Below are 19483 nucleotides of genomic sequence, written 5' to 3'. Positions count from 1 at the left end.
GAAACACATTAATTAGAAATCTGTATAGTCTAAGTTGAGCGTGATTAAACACGATGTTTATCAAACAAGCATCGTATTACAATCTTACATAATTTTAGACTTTACTAATTAGGTTGTGTAAAATTTGTTCCACATACAACCAAGGTCATGGTCTATAATCAACTAAATGATAAGAATCAGCTTCCTTGTGCGGTGTTTCTTGGACGATACGACAATGCCATCATCAAGAAAAGCGCGTGCACCTTTCTAAAAGGCTTGCATCGCTCCTGTGATTCCTGTAGTGCTGCAGAAGTATGTAGATGGCGATGTTTGCCTTACATCAGATGGTGCAATTTCATTTGTCCTTTTCCATAAGAAAACCTAGTACTGTGGAAATCGTTACTTCTTTGTACGATTAAGTGAAGTATAATGAAATTTCGGTATGTGCTGATATAGTAATGATGTATTTATCAGCATTAGTATCATGTCATCCAAGAAGGAAAACCACGGACGATTATTCTGTCCAACCTAAGAAAATATCTTCCTAGTGTTTCCGAACATGAAGAGTTCAATATGGAAATGAACGAATATTTTCCAGACACAAATTTTATATTCCCAATTTATATCAAATTATCTGCCCCGCGTGTATGTAACGAATGTATCTTAGTGTTTTTCCTATCAAACATCACTCGCTTATTTCAAAGCCCGCCACGAAAATCTTGATCTTGCTTCATTAATTGTTCATGACAGATAAACCATTCAATTAGATGACGTCATCACAAACTTCCATCCATCTTATAAGACACCGTCATGCGTACTGACTGAGGGAGTGTTACTATCACACAAATAGACACTATATTTACAATACTGAGATTACATGAAATTAAAACTATCATTAAGGGGTATCAAGAATACTGGCAGCATTCTCGCATTGGAGAGCTCATCCATTAATCGAAATAGGTGCCAGCGCTTGGCAGTAGCCCTATTTAGACCCGTAGATAAATTTTGTTCATTATCCGTGCCTCTGGGCCCCATTGGCCAAGTGTCTCGACACGGCACAAAGATGGAAGACTCACTGAGACCAACATATTTGAGACGTTTGCTGTCTTCGGCAGTCGAAGCAGCAGCCCCAGCACCAACTGACGTAATTTGAACATGAGAAGGAGTTAGAGTGTCGATTCAAGTCGCGTCCCACACCAACGCCCTTGCCCGTGTCCAAACGACCAAGGGTCATTCCATCAGGCGTCACGGCATCAGGCTTGCCATCACGGCGGGTAATACGATTATCAAAGAAATAAGGTTTTAATAAGTCTTACTGAATAAAATTTGTTGATTAAAATAAAAGATAATTGTAGATACAAGTCTTGCTTACGTTTATTTTCCGTAGTAACTCTTAAAGGGTCGTCCGAACTTACTGAACCGTGAAATTGAAATCGAATGTTGCTCATGAATATTGATTGCGCTTTATGTTGTGCTTAAAATGTTGTTCTCCTGGTACTTTTATATTACAATCACATCCATTATCGCTACAATTACTTTGTTTTAGTTAAATTATTAACTAAACTGTTAAAGAAATTAAAGAAGAATTATTCATAAGAATAATCTTATGAATAATAATTATTCCGGGATTTTGGACTATTGCGGATTCATGGCAAATGGGAAATTAAATTTGTTTCAAATATACATGATTCATGGCCAGCGGATAGACAATTGTTTTTTTTATGTGGACTAAAAACCAACAACGTTTTCAGAGATATGACAAAATTCCCAAAACTCCGATTCAAAAAATTATATCGATTCGATCTTTCGACTTGAAAGTTCTAGTTGAAATTAATGATACAACTTCACCCTTACTCCACGGCCGGTTGTAATGCGACATGCCATAGATAGACAAAAAAAAATTAAGCAGTTTAATTACAGTTTAACTTTAAAAATAAGTGCTTTATTTATTTGTAACAGACTACTTAGATAATTTATACGTGTAGCTAGACTGTAGATAGAGCCTTTTTCTGCTAGACAACCGATGAAAACAGGCCAGGTTTATAACTTTAGTGTGCGTGACAAACTACGTCTTACACTCGCGATTATGTATGTCACTTTTTGTTGCGTGCATTGCTCAAGATAGAGGTTAACAGTTGACCTCTATCTAGACGTTTAAATGATCTAAGACAGACTCTATAGCGAGCTTGAGGTAAACCACAAAAACTAATCTCTTAATCAATATTATATCAATACTACAATATATGTTACCGTTTATTCAAGTTAAATAAACTAACAGTAATCTAATTTGTGACCAATATATATAAATCCCAGCATATAAGGCTTTATTTTAGCTGTAAGCCTTCCTCAAGTTTGTACGGTTACAGCCGCAAGTCGACCCAACATAATGGAAAAGTCTTTTATGTGCGCGCGTAACTAGATGTTCTCCACTGCTATAAGCTCACGCAATCCACAATTGATATAGACTTATTATGAGAGCCTTCAACAAAATGCGTAGCAGTAACATAGCTTTTGTTGGTTGGTATTACATGATAAAACTGAACAACTTTAATTCCATCTGCGTTTTACTGCTTTATTTCGTGTCTGACTTGCGTTGATAATATTATTCACGTGACATTGTTTGTTTTCGTGATATCAATCATATATTATTCCTAAGATGATTTATCCCTCTAGACAGACTGTGGCACCTGTGGAAACATCGAAAAAAATTGAGGTTAACTGTTAACATAAATTGTAAGCAATGCATGCACACTAACACAAACTGACATACAAATAGCGACTGTTAGAGCGCTTTCGCACTACGTACGATCAGAGCCCGATCCGTATCCATTAAAACATGGTCTGAAGTAGTTGTAGAACTATTTGTAACGGTTGACGGAAAGAAATCGGATGACGGAAGCCTGATCTAGTGCGTAAACTACCATAGAAATAGAGATCGACGGTTACTCCGGACCGTGTTTTTTTTTTCGGATACGGATCGGACTCTGATCGGACGTAGTGCGAAGGCGCTCTAAGACGTAGTCAAGCACACTAAAGTAATAAACCTGGCTTGTTTTTATCGGTTGTCTAGCAGCCAGAGACTCTATCTGGACGTGTTTATTATGTAAGTATTCTTCTATTTTGAATGAATTAATAATTTCCTATTAATGTTGAAGTTAAATTATTTATGTAAATCGGATGTTATATTATATTTAGTTGTATGCAATTTACCTGCCTTAGATCGAAATGATAATAATAACTATTTATAATTAAATAATATTAATATTTTAATAGATTATTTTCTAAAAGTTTTATTTTCTATAATTTTGTATAATATATAAACTACTTATGTGTTAACAGGTGACCCGTACGCTCGTTTGTCCTCCTTTTCCATTAAAAATATAACAGTTTATCATTAATTCATTAATATTAGTTATAGTAATTCACTCAGTTACGCCAGTAATTTATATCAATTGCGAACTCAAAACCTGATATGCTACTTTGTAGCTCACATAATACAAAATATATCCATTATTAATACTTACTCTTATAAAAATTTAAACCATTTAGCGTAACTATGTATTATTACTATTATATTAATTATTACAATAACCTTTAAAAAGATTATTTATATTTAGAGTCATTATATTTAAGATATCTGTTTTTATAGCTTATTGTATCCAGTATCATTTTTGGTTGTCTGAAAGAAATCGCTTAAAACGCTAAGACCGCCCGTTGCGTATGTACCTAAGTGTCTGCTATTAGATTAAGATCTGTTTATCAATGTATAATATTTTAAAGTCTGTTTGGTGTGCAATAAACACCGTCATTATATTATGTTCAAAGTTTCATTAAATTATGTTTAATGGAAATTTTTAAAACTTCTTATTTGAAGGAACAAATTTTCTATATAAAACATATCATATACTCAAATTTTATTCGAAACACGCTGCATCTGTATGTATAAGTATCATTCGCATCCGTTAAGTAGTTTTCGCAGTATAAGCATCTTAAGACGAAGGTTTTTAACCAGTGTGTGTTGCCAGTGATGACTTACGGTACGCAGACGTGGTCGCTAACTATTGGAAATTTATTGAAGTAGGCGTAACTTTGCGGAAATCCATAATTATACAAATGATTTGTGTTTTCTTTAGTGTTTATTCCGCCAATATTTGTCTTTAAACAATTCGATACGTGTTTCACCTCTACACGAGGCGTCCTCAGGACGTGTTGACTCGCCAAAATCTGGCACGAGAATGGTTCAGTCTCGTGACACTCAGGCAGAATTAACACTAAAGAAAACACAAATTATTTGGCTAACTATTGACGTTATGAAAAAGCTCATAGTCGCTCAGAGGGCAATGGAGAGGGCTATGCTCGGAGTTTCCCTGCGAGATCGAATCAGAAATCAGGAGATCCGTAGGAGAACCAAAGCTACCGACATAGTCCAAATGATTGCGAAACTGAAGTGGCAGTGGGCAGGGCATATAATTCGTCGGATAGATGGCCGTTGAGGCAGTAAAGTCCTCGGATGGCGACCACACACCAGGAAGACGCAGTGTTGGTAGGCCCCCAACAAGATGGACCGACGATCTGGTCAACATCATTGGAGCGCAGTACCAATCGTAGTGGAAGTCTTTGGGAGAGGCCTTTGTCCAGCAGTGGACGTCTTCCGGCTGATGATGATGAACCGAATGATAAATCCGGCTTTCCATTTATTAGTATCTATAGATTTTAATAGAAAGGTAGAAAATAAAGACATAATAATGTTACGTTTAGCCACACAACGGCGATGCCTAGAACAAAATTTCGTTTGTGCCACTGGTCAATGTATTCCCGCCTCCTGGCACTGTGATGACGCGCCAGATTGTCCCGACGGCTCTGATGAACACAACTGTGGTAAGAACTACGAATAATGCGGGAATATCGCATGGGCACCGAAATACTTGCATGTTTAAAACAAACAGTGAGTACGTCAAAGTATCATTTCAGAGGGCATATTACATTTTCCAGCATGATTTGTGGTTGGTAACGTCAAAGCTACCGGAGAATGTTAATTTGTGAAGGAAAGTAATGCAATGAACTTTTTAGGCTCACTTCGCCGCAGACGTGATAAAAGAAGCAAATTAAAATTACAGAAGGGTTGTAAAATTTGCCTGAATACCGACTGAATTTATTTCAGCCAGCTACGTTATTTCAGAGAATTTTTTGCTGGAATTTAAAATTTCAATTTCCTTTGGTCATTGCGTATCTTACGGATCCAGACAACGTTATCGTAGTCGTTTTTTGTTTCCACCTGATATCTGATCAAATATTACAGTTATGATTGAAAAACTATTTTCTTTTCAATTGTTATAATATGTATATTATCTTAGATCATTTATAAGTCTAGATAGACTGTGACAGGTATGAAAATTTCGAAAAAAGTGAGGTTGACCGTTAACCTCTATTTTGACATAAAAAAAAAATAAACCTGGCTTGTTTTTATCATCAGCATGAGGCTCTGTCTAGACATATAAGTTATCTAAGTATTTTATATTGAAATTGTGAAAGAGGTTGTGTATTGAGCATGTGCATGATATTGGGTTAACAGAAGTCGAGGTATGCGGGCCTGAGGAGTTCACATGCAGAGGCACTCAAGGAGAATGTGTTCCTCTAACGTGGATGTGCGACGACAATCTCGACTGTACAGATGGTTCAGACGAAAAAGCATGCAGTAAGCTTCTCTTTATTAATTAAACCACCTTCGAATTTGCAAATAAAAACCAATACAACCTTGGTTTATTCTAAATTTTGCATTCCATTGGGTTTCATCAATGAAATTCTATACTATAGACATATCATTCGCAGTCTGATAGCAGAACGGCAAAAGTGTGCTTAAAGGCAATGTAAGCACACTTTTCTCCAATATAGTGTTAACTGTCACTGTCCGAATCAAGCCTGAACTGAATAAATGTTTTACGTTGCTGATTATTGACCAAGAATGTTTTAAACAACTGGAGCAAATGCGCCAATGTATAGATACAGCAGTCAAAGCTTAGTATGGTGCAATTTGAGACATGTTCCATATATCTAGCTTTGTTTTTATGCAAAGTGATTTGTCTATATGTATACTCTTACACGTCATTGGGTTCCACACATGAAACATAATATATCGTCATGCATAAAACGAATTTTCATAATACCAATTATTGGCAATCATTTTTAATTCACTATACATGAATGATTTGGATAATATATGCATGAATAAATTGTTAAGGGTCTGTCACTTTACTAGTGCATTAAGATGTATTCTACTAGATTGTTAAAATAAAAAAGTTAGCAATCGATTTGTAATTAAAATTCTATTTAGTTATAAGTCATTTAAATTTATCAAGTATAAAAGCAAGTGAGTTTAAAATGTATTGAGCACACTGTAGCAAGCCAGTTAGGAAAAATTTTTGCTTACGTAATTGAATGTCGAGTGAGTAAAAAGAGCCTTTGGTATTAAATTCTGAAGTGTTGGCAATGTAAAACCTCTTCCGTCGTCATTTTCCTGTATAATTGCGAACGTCCAATTTTGTTTGCTTAGTCAAATCCAATATCATCGTTATATTAATATTTTGAAACAATATTAATCTATATTTATTTTAGTGGAACGTTCTGGAAGACTGTGGCCTGAAGATTACCGAAATCCAACATCAATCATAGGGGTTATATGAACATTGAACACCCTTCTTCGATTCTTTATGCGTACCGCCTTCAACCCAACATGTCCCGAACCTGATCGATGATCGAACTGATAAATTATTATTGATTTACGTGAAAGGCTTGGATGATCAAGTAATATTATAGTTTAAAGATGAATCAACTAAAAAGAAAAGAAATTGATTATTAACGTTGCATTTCTCTTATTAAACGCTTATTTGCCGTTGCCTTACAATAATCAGCTAGACTCCCAAAAGCAAAACTCTGACTACGTGTCTAGTTGGCAGCGTTCAATTGTGTTTCGACCGCGCTTTGAATCCAACACCACGCAATAGCAAAGTGTTCAGAGAAAAACTGTTCAAATGAAATCATATTCAAACTTAAGAAGAAGTAGTGTCGTATTTCAGGTTGATGCTCCTTTAAATTCACTAAATTCAGTCACTAACTTGACATATTTAATCATTTTGCTAGATACTTACATTTCAAGTTCTTGTTCTTGTTCACGTCTGTCTTGCGCGTGACGTAGTGTTACTACCTCTAATGAGCTTATACTTTTATGACTTTGAACAATCCTGCCACGAATTAAGGTGTTAATTTGAATGAATTATTTAAATTTATAAACATAAACTTATATATAACCCTGCTCGGACATTTTTGTATGACCTTTTACTAGGCGAAGGGGAATCTAGATGTTTATTTTACGTCAATATTATTTGCCTGAAAAGTCAATTCTGGTCAAATTGGTAAAGACAGTCTTGTTATTGGGTTTTCTTTAATTATCTTCAGTACTGAATTTTCTCGGATTCAATTTACGAGATTTGCACAATAAAGAAGGACAGTTTCATTTTACATTTTTTTAAAGATCTGCAATGAAGTAAATGAATACGCTTCATAAGTATGCTTGTCTCTTATTCAAAGGAATTTAATTAAATGAAACGACCCCACGTCTTAGAATAGTGTGGATGATTTTTCTTAGAGAAAACATATTGCATTCGGGAGATTTGCTAGGATCGTAGTAGCACCTAGTAGTATTAATAACAGCCGTCTCTAATAGCTCTCTCTAGCTAAATTGCGATCATTCTTTACCGTTTTCTCGTTAGCTCACCCACTCGTCTTACTATTTTTTCCCTTCATTACTCGGCCACTTGGAGCGTGCTTGTCGAGCGATTTCACAATGCCTACTACCTCTTGCCAGCACTTTCAACAATTCACCTCTTTTTCTTGCTCTTTGTTCTAATTAAAAATTACCGAATTTGTGACAATTATTTCAATTGTAGCGGACTTATTATAATTTTAATTAAGACTTGGTTTTTAAATTATTAATTTCTGTTAGATGAGACTTGTCGATCTGATGAGTTTACGTGCGGCAATGGGAAGTGTATCCAACAGCGATGGGTTTGCGACGGTGATGATGATTGTGGTGATGGCAGTGATGAAGTCAAGTGTCCCGCGCCAACGTGTAAGCCAGTCAGCCATTTCTCCTGCGCTGATGGTCACTGCGTCTCATCCAGGTGGAGGTGCGATGGTGACGTCGACTGTCCTGACGGAAGTGATGAAATGGTATGTAATTTTTTGTGTTATTGCTCTAGGAAACTATTAATCATTTATTTCTTTATTAACATTTTTCGAAGTATTTTCAATGAAAACAATTTCATAGAATAGTTTCTACGAGAGTAGCTTATCTATTTAGAAATTCAAACTTAACAAACCTTTTAGGGTTTCGTACCCGAAGGGTAACCAACAGGAAACCTATTACTACATTCAGTTGTCTGCCTGTCCGTCTATCTATATACAGCATGGATAAATAGTAAATTACTATTTGCCGCTGTACAAAAAAATCTATAACTAAAATGGCTGCCTAGCAAATTAAAAGGTACGTCGTTTGATTCAAATTTGACTTCGAATTATGTCCAACTTGTGCTTGACCGGATTTTCTTAGATCTGTACTGTTTTTTTTATATTTGATGATAACAATGAATCTTAAATGATAAAGAAGTTTCTAAAAGTATGTGAAAGTTATTTGCGTTTGGGGTGGGTAGGATTATGAGAGCTTATGGGGCTGTAGACCAAGACCCCTCGGATCTAAATATTAAGAAAAAAATACTATAAGTACTATAGATTTATTTTGCAATAGTGTCTATACATATACAAATAGGAACTCTATTTGTTTGTTCTAGATTATATCAAATAACCAAACTATTTTATTCCTTTACCGTGCAGGTACCAGGTACACACTAACGGCCGTTTTCAATAACGTATCTCTAGTTACTGATACATTGCTGTCACCATTTAATGACAATATCTTATCTATCCATAGTTATAGTCCAATGCTTTATGTAGATAGGTTATTGAAATGTAAGTAAGCGTAAACGCTACCTCTAGTAAGTTAAACTAAGGATACATAGGTTATTGAAAACGGCGGTTAATCAGATTTTTACATAGTGGTAATTAGTTAATTTATTACCCTCTTGAAAGCTCAGGGCGCCACTAACTAACAGTCCACCCCTGTTTGCTGAAGGCAATTACCGGTCCACTTACTTTGTATAACCCCCTTTGTAAGTGGCTAACAACTTAATTTATAACAAAATAATTATAATCACTCTCGAGAATATTAAAAAAAATCTGCGCACATAATAGCTTGCGATATACAAGCTAATAGACAAAAAAAGCGTGCGAAAGAGAAGAAAGAAAGAACATCAGCTCTAACAGGTATACAACGAAAAGCGAATCTACTATATTTATAACGGATTTTGATTGGCAAGTCGTAACGGATTTTGATTGGCAAGTCGTAAAAAGTCAGCCACGCTTGGCATTTTGTATCTTGAATATTAAGCTAGTTAACGCTAACGGTCATCTATACGCTAGTGTATTCGAAGTCTATACATAGACGTTATCAAACTGCGTATGATATAATAAATACTAAATCAAAAATCAGAATCACTTTATTCATGTAGGTCACGGAAATGACAATTTTTTTTCTTATTGAATTTACCGCTACATCGTAAAGGTTTGAGCTAATGAGAAGAAGTAGCAAGAAACTCATTGCCACTCTTTTAAATCAACATTTACAACTTTATCTTTTTACAAATCATTTCAGTTACAATGTTTGTAAAGTGATCTAACAAAAATACTCAAACGTAAAATAGTCAATGCCTTACAAGAGTAAGTCAAAAAAGTAAATGTAGATTAATGCAAAACAAGAGTTATTGAGTACAGTAGATGCATCATCCACACACACAATAAAGAAATAAAGCTATTTTGCGACCATTTTATTAACAATTATACAAAAAACTTTAACTTTAAAACCATGAAGCAGAGTTTCTGCCTACAGGATCATCCTGCCACCACAAGTAGCACCCGTTCACGAGCATGACGCATGGGCCAGCCATCGCCTCCCACTACTCCACTGCTAGACCACCGTCCCTTTAGAAACGGTACAAAAACTGCTCCTTTAACGATTAACGGTGCACGTGAGCTGAAAGAGAGTGAGTGACCTGATTACCAGAATCTCGATCCCGATTCCCTACCCAATTAGCCCGAATATAAATAAAATACTTATAGATTTAGGTCAATACGTACTTGTGCCGATCCGTACAATACTTATCACTCGCTCTGACTTCGTTGACAGACGACTTTACTTTCGAAACTATATAATATAAGATTTTCACGTATATAGTCACTCATCACGATATCTCTGGAACCATTAGAGCTAAAGACTTGAAATTTGGTAGGAATATTCTTTTCACCGAGTAGAGGTCAGCTAAGAACGGATTTTCCAAAATTCCATCCTCAGGAGTTTTTTTTTTATGAACAGAACAACGTCTGTCGGGTCAGCTAGTTCTGGTAGCTGTTTCTTCATCGGTTTCTAGAAAACCGACATCGCTATATATATACCTGGAGAAAAGTTACCTAATTTATATTATAAGTATTTTTTACAGTTCGACCGATAGGTAGAGGAGCATTATCTTTCAAATTAAAAAAAAAATCAATAAACGGAGAAGACATGAGATAACATACATACAAACATACAATCGAACTGCAAACCTCCCACTTTTTATTTCGATCGAAATACAAAAAACAATAGTAAAATCCATACTTAATTTTTCTGTAAATGCGTTATTTATTTTATTGATAAACTTGTCAGCTATAATTAATCAATTATTATAATGCAGTCAATAAATATATCAGTTCCGTATGTTTACAAGAGGTTTTATTACTTTAGATATATGCTTAATTATTGTCGTTAAGAACAATGGTAGGTTTATTGCTCCCAAGTCCCAAGTTAATGCACTTTGGTTCAACTTAATGAAGTAGGGTAATCTACAGGATGGCTAAGGGTTTATTATTTGTAGTGTGTGTGTTGGTACTTGTAAAGTTGAGTAGTTTTAGGATAATGTTTACTTCGAATACTATATCTATATCATTTCCCAGAGGTGTTTTTTGGGACTGCCATAGCCCCCTCAATTGTTAATCTAATTAATAAATTTAAATGATTCAAACACCATATAAACTCTTTATATTTGCTATTGATCAATGTCAAAGTCAAACAATCTTTATGCAATAAGCGCTTTTGAAAATGTCACGGTAAATATTTCTTTTAAATTACTATCTACTGAATCTACCAAGAAACTCAACGGCCACTCTTTTCAATCAAATATAGTATATTACAATGGCTGTAATATACAAAACAGATGAGTCTGTAAGGTGCTGCATCCAATATATGAATCATGTATTCAATATTATAAATTATTTCTTAAATAATAATAAAAATGAAACTATATTAATATAAATTATCGTATATTTTATGAATTGGGATGCTATTGTTAGAATACCTTTATATTTAAAGTGATTTCTAAGGGATCGAACATATACAAATGCTTTGAAAATATAGAATTTCGATAAAATATGTAAAATTAACAGTGCAACCTTATGAAAGTTAAATAAAAATACACATGTAGATGATTGTAGGATTTGCCATATATTATCCTTTTGTAAAATTAATTTGAATAAATTCGATATAAAATGTCAATGTAAGACTCATTTCGTTACTTACCAGTTGGAGGCTCCTTTGCACACCACAACGGCGGTAGTAATGTATAAGCATTATGGTGTTTCGTTCTGAAGGGCGCCTTAGCTAGTGAAATTACTGGGCAAATGAGACTTAACATCTTGTGTCTAGAAGTGACGAGCGCTATTGTATTGCCGCTCAGAATTCTTGTGTTTTACAAGAATATGTGGGCAGGGCGTATCAAATACTGTCATAAAAAAAGTACTATTTCATAGATTTTATATTATATATGTACGTTAATTTATTTCTACCTAATCATAATAACCGATCACTATAGATTCGCACGGATCATCTAATCTATGTGCTTTAATTCACGTAACTATCTTAGTAACCATTAGAAACTGGCAAGACTTTACAAGTGATACGTGTTTACATTTCAATCCCCGCTGGGAACATATCACTTTAGCCACTTTTGGGTGAATTTGTTATACGGCAATATTTCTAGTCGTCTGTTAGATTAAGAAAAAATCATATTATGAAGCAACGAACATCCGTAGATGAATTTTGCACATTCAGTCTTGGTAAATAAGTAAAAATAAATACATAAAATATACATCAACATCATATATAGATAAATAAACATCCATATTTATCATATAAATGTTTGTACCTACCGGGATTCGAATCCAAGAACTCTAACTCAGTAGGCAGGGTCACTAACCACTTGGCTATATGGGTTGTCATATTTGTAAAATTATGTATCGGTAAATATTGATTTCTTGGTTCTTGACACTTTTTCTTCCTAAGGTACAAGTCTTACGAAGTGGTGTTAATAGATAGATACCGTTTATAAATTACTTTTTAATTTTAATTTATTCTTAATAATATTATGTACAGGGTAATAGGATTACCTACTAAAAAGTGAGCACTTTGCTCACATGTTAATAACTAACATTAAAAGAGAATACAGAATTGCTAATTTACGAATGAAATGCGATATTATCGATATAATTCTTATTTGTATTTTAATATTTACTTACTTACTTAATTACTAGTTGACCCGACAGATGTTGTTCTGTATATAATAAATAAAATTATGTTTTTATATGAATTTGTCAATAATATATCATAACATAAAAAATTACTTCGTAAAATATGCACCCTGCTGTCGTAATGAAATTGTTTCACAGCAGAACTGTCAAACCGTGCGTCAATAAATTCTCTCATAGAAATTATGTATTGACACATTAAAGGAAAAACAAATTTGTTGTTTTTATTTAAATTAGCAGCATTTTCCTATTTATTCACCTTTTAAACCTTCTCTGGACTTCCACAAATAATTCAAGACCAAAATTAGCCAAATCGGTCCAGCCGTTCTCGAGTTTTAGCGAGACTAACGAACAGCAATTCATTTTATTATAAATAGATAGAACCAATGAAGTTTTATACACATATAAGGACATATCATTCGCAGTCTAATACCGGAACGGCAACAGTGTGCTTAAAGATAATATAAGCAAACTTTACTCTTAGTCGTGTGTCAACTGTCAGTGTCCGAATCTGTATAAATGTTTTACATTGCTACTTATTGACCAATATTATTTTAAAAACCTGGAGTTAATGCGGCAATGTACAGATACAGCAGTCGAAGCTTATCATAGTGTAAATTGTGGCATGTATATGGTACGGCTCTTTTTATACGAAGTAATTTATCTATATGTATAGAACGTCATTGAATAGAACAGACATTTAAAATCTCCATTATTCGTCAAGACATTCGAGACACCTATATTCCTATCCATCTTTATTAAAGTAAATATGAGCCCTGAAACCAATATCAGTTAAGACCGGTTGGAGAAATTGCGCCGTTACCCAAAATCCCAAGCGGATCATGACAAGCCTGATTCTACTCGGTGATAACGAACATAATGTTGATATATTGTACCGCTTCTATAAGTTTAATCGAAATCGTTTGCTACTCAATCGGCCATTTTTATTTCAGGAATGATTTGTTTTTCTAATGTAATACATATTAAATATCTAGTTAGGCAGTGAGAATATTTTTTCTGCGTCGATAGATAAGTCTAATACATATACGGCGTTATTACAAAAAAAAATTAAACATGGCTTAGATACGTGTTTTTTAGACAGTTACGGAACTATAACAACGTCAGTGACCTAACAATAACGACGTCTAAAATGGAGTTTAACTTTTACTATTACAAAACAGTGTTTAGCTTTGTGTGTTTAAATAAAACGCCGCTAAGTACAACATAAACTGAAGTGTTCAGGAACAAAAGGAACGGTACGGAGCAACTTTTGACAGCTGTCATCTATCTGTCATCATAGTATAATCTAAATCTTCCTTGAGCATAATAATCTATCCGTTAGACACACCTTAGACAAGCTTCGACTCGTGTTTAAATATAAGCAATGTCTAAAAATTTTTGAACGCTATACAATAAGTAAGACGCAGATTTGCAGTAGAACTTTTTTAAAACAAGTGTTTAACACATGTTTAACTTTTTATTAATAACACAGATGAAAATATTTTCTTTATTATGTTATGAAATTATTCCTTCATTAGTATTTTTTATTTCAAAATGTTTTAAGGAGTGTTCTTAATCCATAACTCATTTTAAATTGAACGTTATTTAGATCTTTAGATAAAGAATAGATTATTATTCCTCTGTTATATTTGAACAATGAATTATGTCATTTGACATGTTAAAATTTGTTTGTACACACACAACTCTTACACATTACTGCTTCACGGTAGAAATAGTCGCCGTTGTGGTACCCATAATCTAGCCGGCGTCTAGTACAAAGGAGCCTCCCACTGGTAAATGTATGCAATATATGCAACGTAATAAATAATAAATAAGTATATTATAATGTTTCGAAGTTCACACTAAACTTTTGTACTTACAAACTTAACCTAGTTTAAATACATGTAATGTGTTTACTGCAAAAACTGTGTTTCATTCCGAATAACAATAAGTGACAAAAATAAAACTGAAAACAAATTTTTATGAACGATTCGGGACTCGAACCCGCGACCTAGGTTTTAATTAATCCCAGAAGTGGGGGTTATCACTTTAAAACATAACAAATTGCTAATATAATAATAATATTGAAACACTTTTTACACAAATTATCTTGCCCCAAATTAAGCATATATAGCCTGTGTTATGGGTTACAAGACAATGATATATTTAATACAATATACTTACTTAAACATACATATATTCATATAAACATACATAAATACATTTAAACATCCATGACTCGGAAACAAACAACTATATTCATCATATAAATGCTTGCACCTACCGGGATTCGAACCCGGGACCTCTAGCTTAGTAGGTAAGATCGCTTACCACTCGGCTATACAGGTTGGTATAATATAGAAGTGAATTAACAAAAAATGTAGTGACAATGAGAAATTGTGGCCGTTAATAATGACGTCATAAAGCAGGCGGTGTAAAAGTGTCCATTAGAGCCCGCTGCTGTGTCAGTATCGATGTTTTAACTGCTCAAATTACGTAAACGTAGGACGTGCCCCGCTGATATTACCCATTCCTAGGATATTGCAATTATGCAATTCCCATTATCAAAATTACTGACTCGATATAAATCTAACTGCTTGTTGTAATATAACTCGGTGTTCGGTATGATTAATATCAGTAATTAAAGCTAAATGGGACACTAGGCTATCGTGCAGATAGTTCAGTTTATTACTTAAACTGTGACGTCAAACGTGTCTTTCGACTTATAATGCTGTTTAGTTCTGTTAATTAGCATGACAAAAGATAATAGACGGAGTAACTGTTGGGTGTTAAAAATTGTTTCTTTATTTTGGGCAAAAGCGTTAAGTTCATAATTGGTGGATTATCATCCCAGCGCATTGAAACAATCACAACATCTGTTGATATACCGCTAGTGTATAGTAGTGCCAGCAATATCTCTCGGTTTAAAGGGAGCTGTAGCTAGTCAAATTACTATGCTACTGACAGTTAACATCTAATTTTTAAGTCTGAAGATGTGCTTGTGTTTCTGTAATATTTTGGTTTCCAAGTAATATGAGTGACACTGCATTGTGCACCAGTGGGAGGCTGCTTTGGACAGGATGCCGGCTAGATTACGGGTACCCTGTTCACTTTTTTTAATAAAAATACGGGACGAGACGAGCAGGACGTTCAGCTGATTGTTATTAATACGCCAATACATGTACCAAGCCTAGCTTTCGTTTAATAATAGATGAGTTTTATTACTTGATGTATTGAGCAGCAGTATAACATAACTGTATGGCATTTTTTTCGCTTTTCAATTGAGTTCTTATGTGTTACCAAGTTTTCTTGATCAAAACTAATTTGTTTTTCATATTACAGCAATTGTAAAATACTCTATTGATTGAAAACAGTGGCCGTTGAGTTTCTTTTCTGTTCTTCTTACGAGGTCTACTTTTCTCCGACATAATAAGGTTGATTCAGTAATCTAAAAGAAACATTCATAGTGGTGAATCATAAGCGCTTTTTTAAGCCTGATTGTATAAAGTTCATTTGTCTTTGAATTTTAAATAACATGCAGTATCGCCTTGTGATTCCAGGGTTGCGCTACTACACCTAAAGTGACATCTCCGTGCATTGCAACAGAATTCGAATGTCGCGATCGAATGACTTGTGTCCACAAGGCTTGGGTGTGCGATGGAGACCGTGACTGTCCAGACGGCGGTGATGAAGCCCCTGAGATCTGCAGAGGCAACATCACCTGCAGGGCTGACCAGTTCCAGTGCAAGGATCACAGCTGCATACCCGGAGCTTTGTATTGCAACAGTGAAAAAGACTGTCCAGATGGCAGCGACGAAATTAACTGCAGTGAGTTTGTATAAATTTACTAACCGTCCCGCCCGCTCCGCTGGACGAATTTTAAAAGGAAATAAATTCTATTTTATTCATCTTATTACAAATACAATATAAAATAAGTAGCGATAAACTATCTAGGATAAATTTCGCATCGAATGGTGGTAGTTTCATGTCGATACGATCAGTGGTTTAGGCGTGATAGACCCTCAAACAAAGACTATTTTCATTATATAATTATAGATAAAAAATTTGAGGTATTGTTTCGATATTTTGTTCTGCTTGCTAGCTACCTGTTATGGCTTGGGATCTTGTCTTAAAATAAGCCTGGATGTGTTGCGTTCCTCCAAATTGCGGCTTTCAAGGAACTTTCTTTCGCGTACGACCAAGCTGTGGAATGAGCTTCCTTGTGCGGTGTTTCCAGGACGATACGCCATGGGAACCTTCAAAAAAATCGCTTAAACTTTTCTTAAGGACCGGCAACGCTCTTGTGATTCCTCTGGTGTTGCAAGAGAATGTGGTCGGCGGTGATCACTTAACATCTGGTGACATTTGTTCTCTCTTCCATAAAAAAAACCTTTTCCGTAGTTCGAATGTTGTTTGCTTCTATTATTGGCTTGTATTAGTAAAATAAGACCTTGTTGATGATTCTATCAGAAATATTAATACGTAGGGTAATATTCATGTTTATAGGCAGGCGATATAATCTGCGAATTAAAAATTTCTTCCGCGGACGTTTTACGTAAATTTTTTTACAACTCATTAAATCTTAATAACAATCCATAATCAAGATCCCCGAATTCTAAAGCCTTAATAAAGAGTTTAATGTAACTCAATGGAAAAAATTAAGCTTTATTTAGCTTGGAGCCGTCTGTGACGAGTGTCGATAGTATAATATCCATTAAGACTGCGGGGAGCTATCCATCTCTTGTGAGAGCATTGCGTCGTATTTTCAGATCCCCATCAAATTATCAAATTACTAGGGTACTTCATATCGTTATAGAAGAATATTATTATAAAATGCTGTGATAAATCTGCTAAAAAGATATTAAATATTACCAAAAACCAATATAACATATATGAATGTATCCGGACTACTTTACCGACTAAAATGAATAATATTTGTTTATGCTTTCTGCATCCCATGTGATGGTGTTGGTTGGTGACGAAAGTATACGATAACATATTAGTACAAATATAGAAAATTTTTGATCTGATGAGAAAGCTCATGGAAAGATCCGTAGGAGACCCAAAGTCACCGACATAGCCCAAATGATTGCGAAACTGAAGCGACAGTGGACATAGTTCGACGGACAGATGAGCGGTGGGGCAGAATTCCTTGAATGTCGACCACGTACCGGAAGACGCAGTGATGGGAAGCCCCCTACAAGATGGATCGACGCTCTGGTCAAAATCGCCGGAATATGTTGGATGAGGGCAGCGCAGGGCCAATCGTTGTGGAGATCTTTGGGGGAGGCCTTAGTCCAGCTATGGACGTCTTCGGTTAATGATAATGACAGAAAATTTTTACCTAATATTTTTTCACCGTCAGATTCATTATTATTACTTATTTAAAGTTATTCAGACTTCCTCTACAAACAAACTAAAGCACCATTTTAGAGCACAACAATTCAAAACATCTTAAATCCACCCTAAAAGGTGTATTGTTGACATTCCTATTGTGTATCTAATAATCCCGGATTGTCAATTGATATCAGTTAATCACTGTCCAAATATTGATTGCCTATTCTGTTCTGGTTTATACCGGTTTGAATGTTAACAATCTAATCATTGCCGGGAAATGTAGCTTAATATCTAATTAATTAGTCATCGATTGATTGTTGTTATTTCAAGAGACGCAAACAATATTCAAGACCATTGGTATAAGCCGAGTTATTTTCCCACACAGTTACTACATGTAAAAAGACAATACTAAATTAATGACACTAAACTTTTAGGGAAGATGCGAAATTTAGTGTTACCTTTTGTGTTAACTGTACTGCTATAATTGTAGGTAGAAGTCGTCATTTGGAAATTCCTGAATTGAGGAAAATTAGGACAAGGGCGAACTTTGTCAATGTTGAGAATATGCTGGAAATCGTACAGTCAGCATCACATAATTCAATTTATTTAAATCATTTACAAATTTTCAGTTATTTATTATAATTTGATCCCGATCACATCGTTTCATGTGCCTGAACTGCACCGGCACCTAAGACAAGAGTTTGTGAATGTAGAAAAAAAAATATTAATAAAATAATATAATCAAATGATACCCAAGTAAACCTTCGAATAAACTTACTATAAAGTTATATCTAAGAATAAACTAAGAATATGCAAAAACTTTACAAATAGACATTTTGCTTATGATTGGTTTATTCGGACCTAAGATTCGGACGTATAACGTTTCCCACGTTTATTTGCAAATCAGCCTGCCATTCGGAAAACTTCAGAATTATCATTATATTGACAGTGTTGTCAGCGATATAGTCAACATTTTGCATATTCTTAGTTTATTCTCAGGTATAACTTTATACAAAGTTTAATTGTAATACCGTCAATGTATAAATTTAAAGCCTGAATTGTATTTTCAGCAAAGCCCAAACCAATCTGCAATAAGAAAACCGAGTTTGATTGTGGGGGCGGTATGTGTATTCCTCTCTCGAAGCTTTGTGATGGCAAACCCGACTGTCCCAACTTCGAAGATGAGCCCCGTGACAAGTGTGGAGAGGACGAGTGTGCTAAGGACAATGGCGGCTGCACCCAGCGATGTGTTAACACTCCCGTGGGATACTACTGCGACTGTGATAAGGGATATAAACTTGTCGATAACAGGACTTGTGAGGGTAAGTACCTACACGAACGTATAACGCAAATTTCTTTTATCTACCCTCAGATTCAATATTTTTATGCAAAATAGGATTTATAATCACTTATTGAACGTCAAAAACTACCACCCATTCGAAAT

General features: G+C 34.7%; 1 protein-coding gene across 8 annotated transcripts in view; it reads left to right on the top strand.

Moving 5' to 3' along the window:
- Positions 1-19483, top strand: part of LOC126969534 (low-density lipoprotein receptor) — a 352782-nt gene that overhangs the window by 303978 nt on the left and 29321 nt on the right. For 5 of the 8 annotated variants that reach the window (XM_050815016.1, XM_050815013.1, XM_050815019.1 and 2 more), the window contains exons 4-7: positions 5552-5674; positions 7979-8205; positions 16263-16530; positions 19110-19361. In XM_050815016.1, coding sequence (XP_050670973.1) covers positions 5552-5674; positions 7979-8205; positions 16263-16530; positions 19110-19361 — 870 coding nt within the window. Of the gene's footprint in view, positions 1-4737; positions 4858-5551; positions 5675-7978; positions 8206-16262; positions 16531-19109; positions 19362-19483 lie in introns of all 8 variants that reach the window. The other 3 variants (XM_050815018.1, XM_050815014.1, XM_050815020.1) reach the window with 1 other exon arrangement.

Source organism: Leptidea sinapis, chromosome 18, assembly GCF_905404315.1.
Source record: "Leptidea sinapis chromosome 18, ilLepSina1.1, whole genome shotgun sequence".
Classification (NCBI taxonomy): domain Eukaryota; kingdom Metazoa; phylum Arthropoda; class Insecta; order Lepidoptera; family Pieridae; genus Leptidea; species Leptidea sinapis.
Note: the sequence above shows the minus strand (reverse complement) of the source record. Positions and strands in the feature narration are given on the sequence as shown.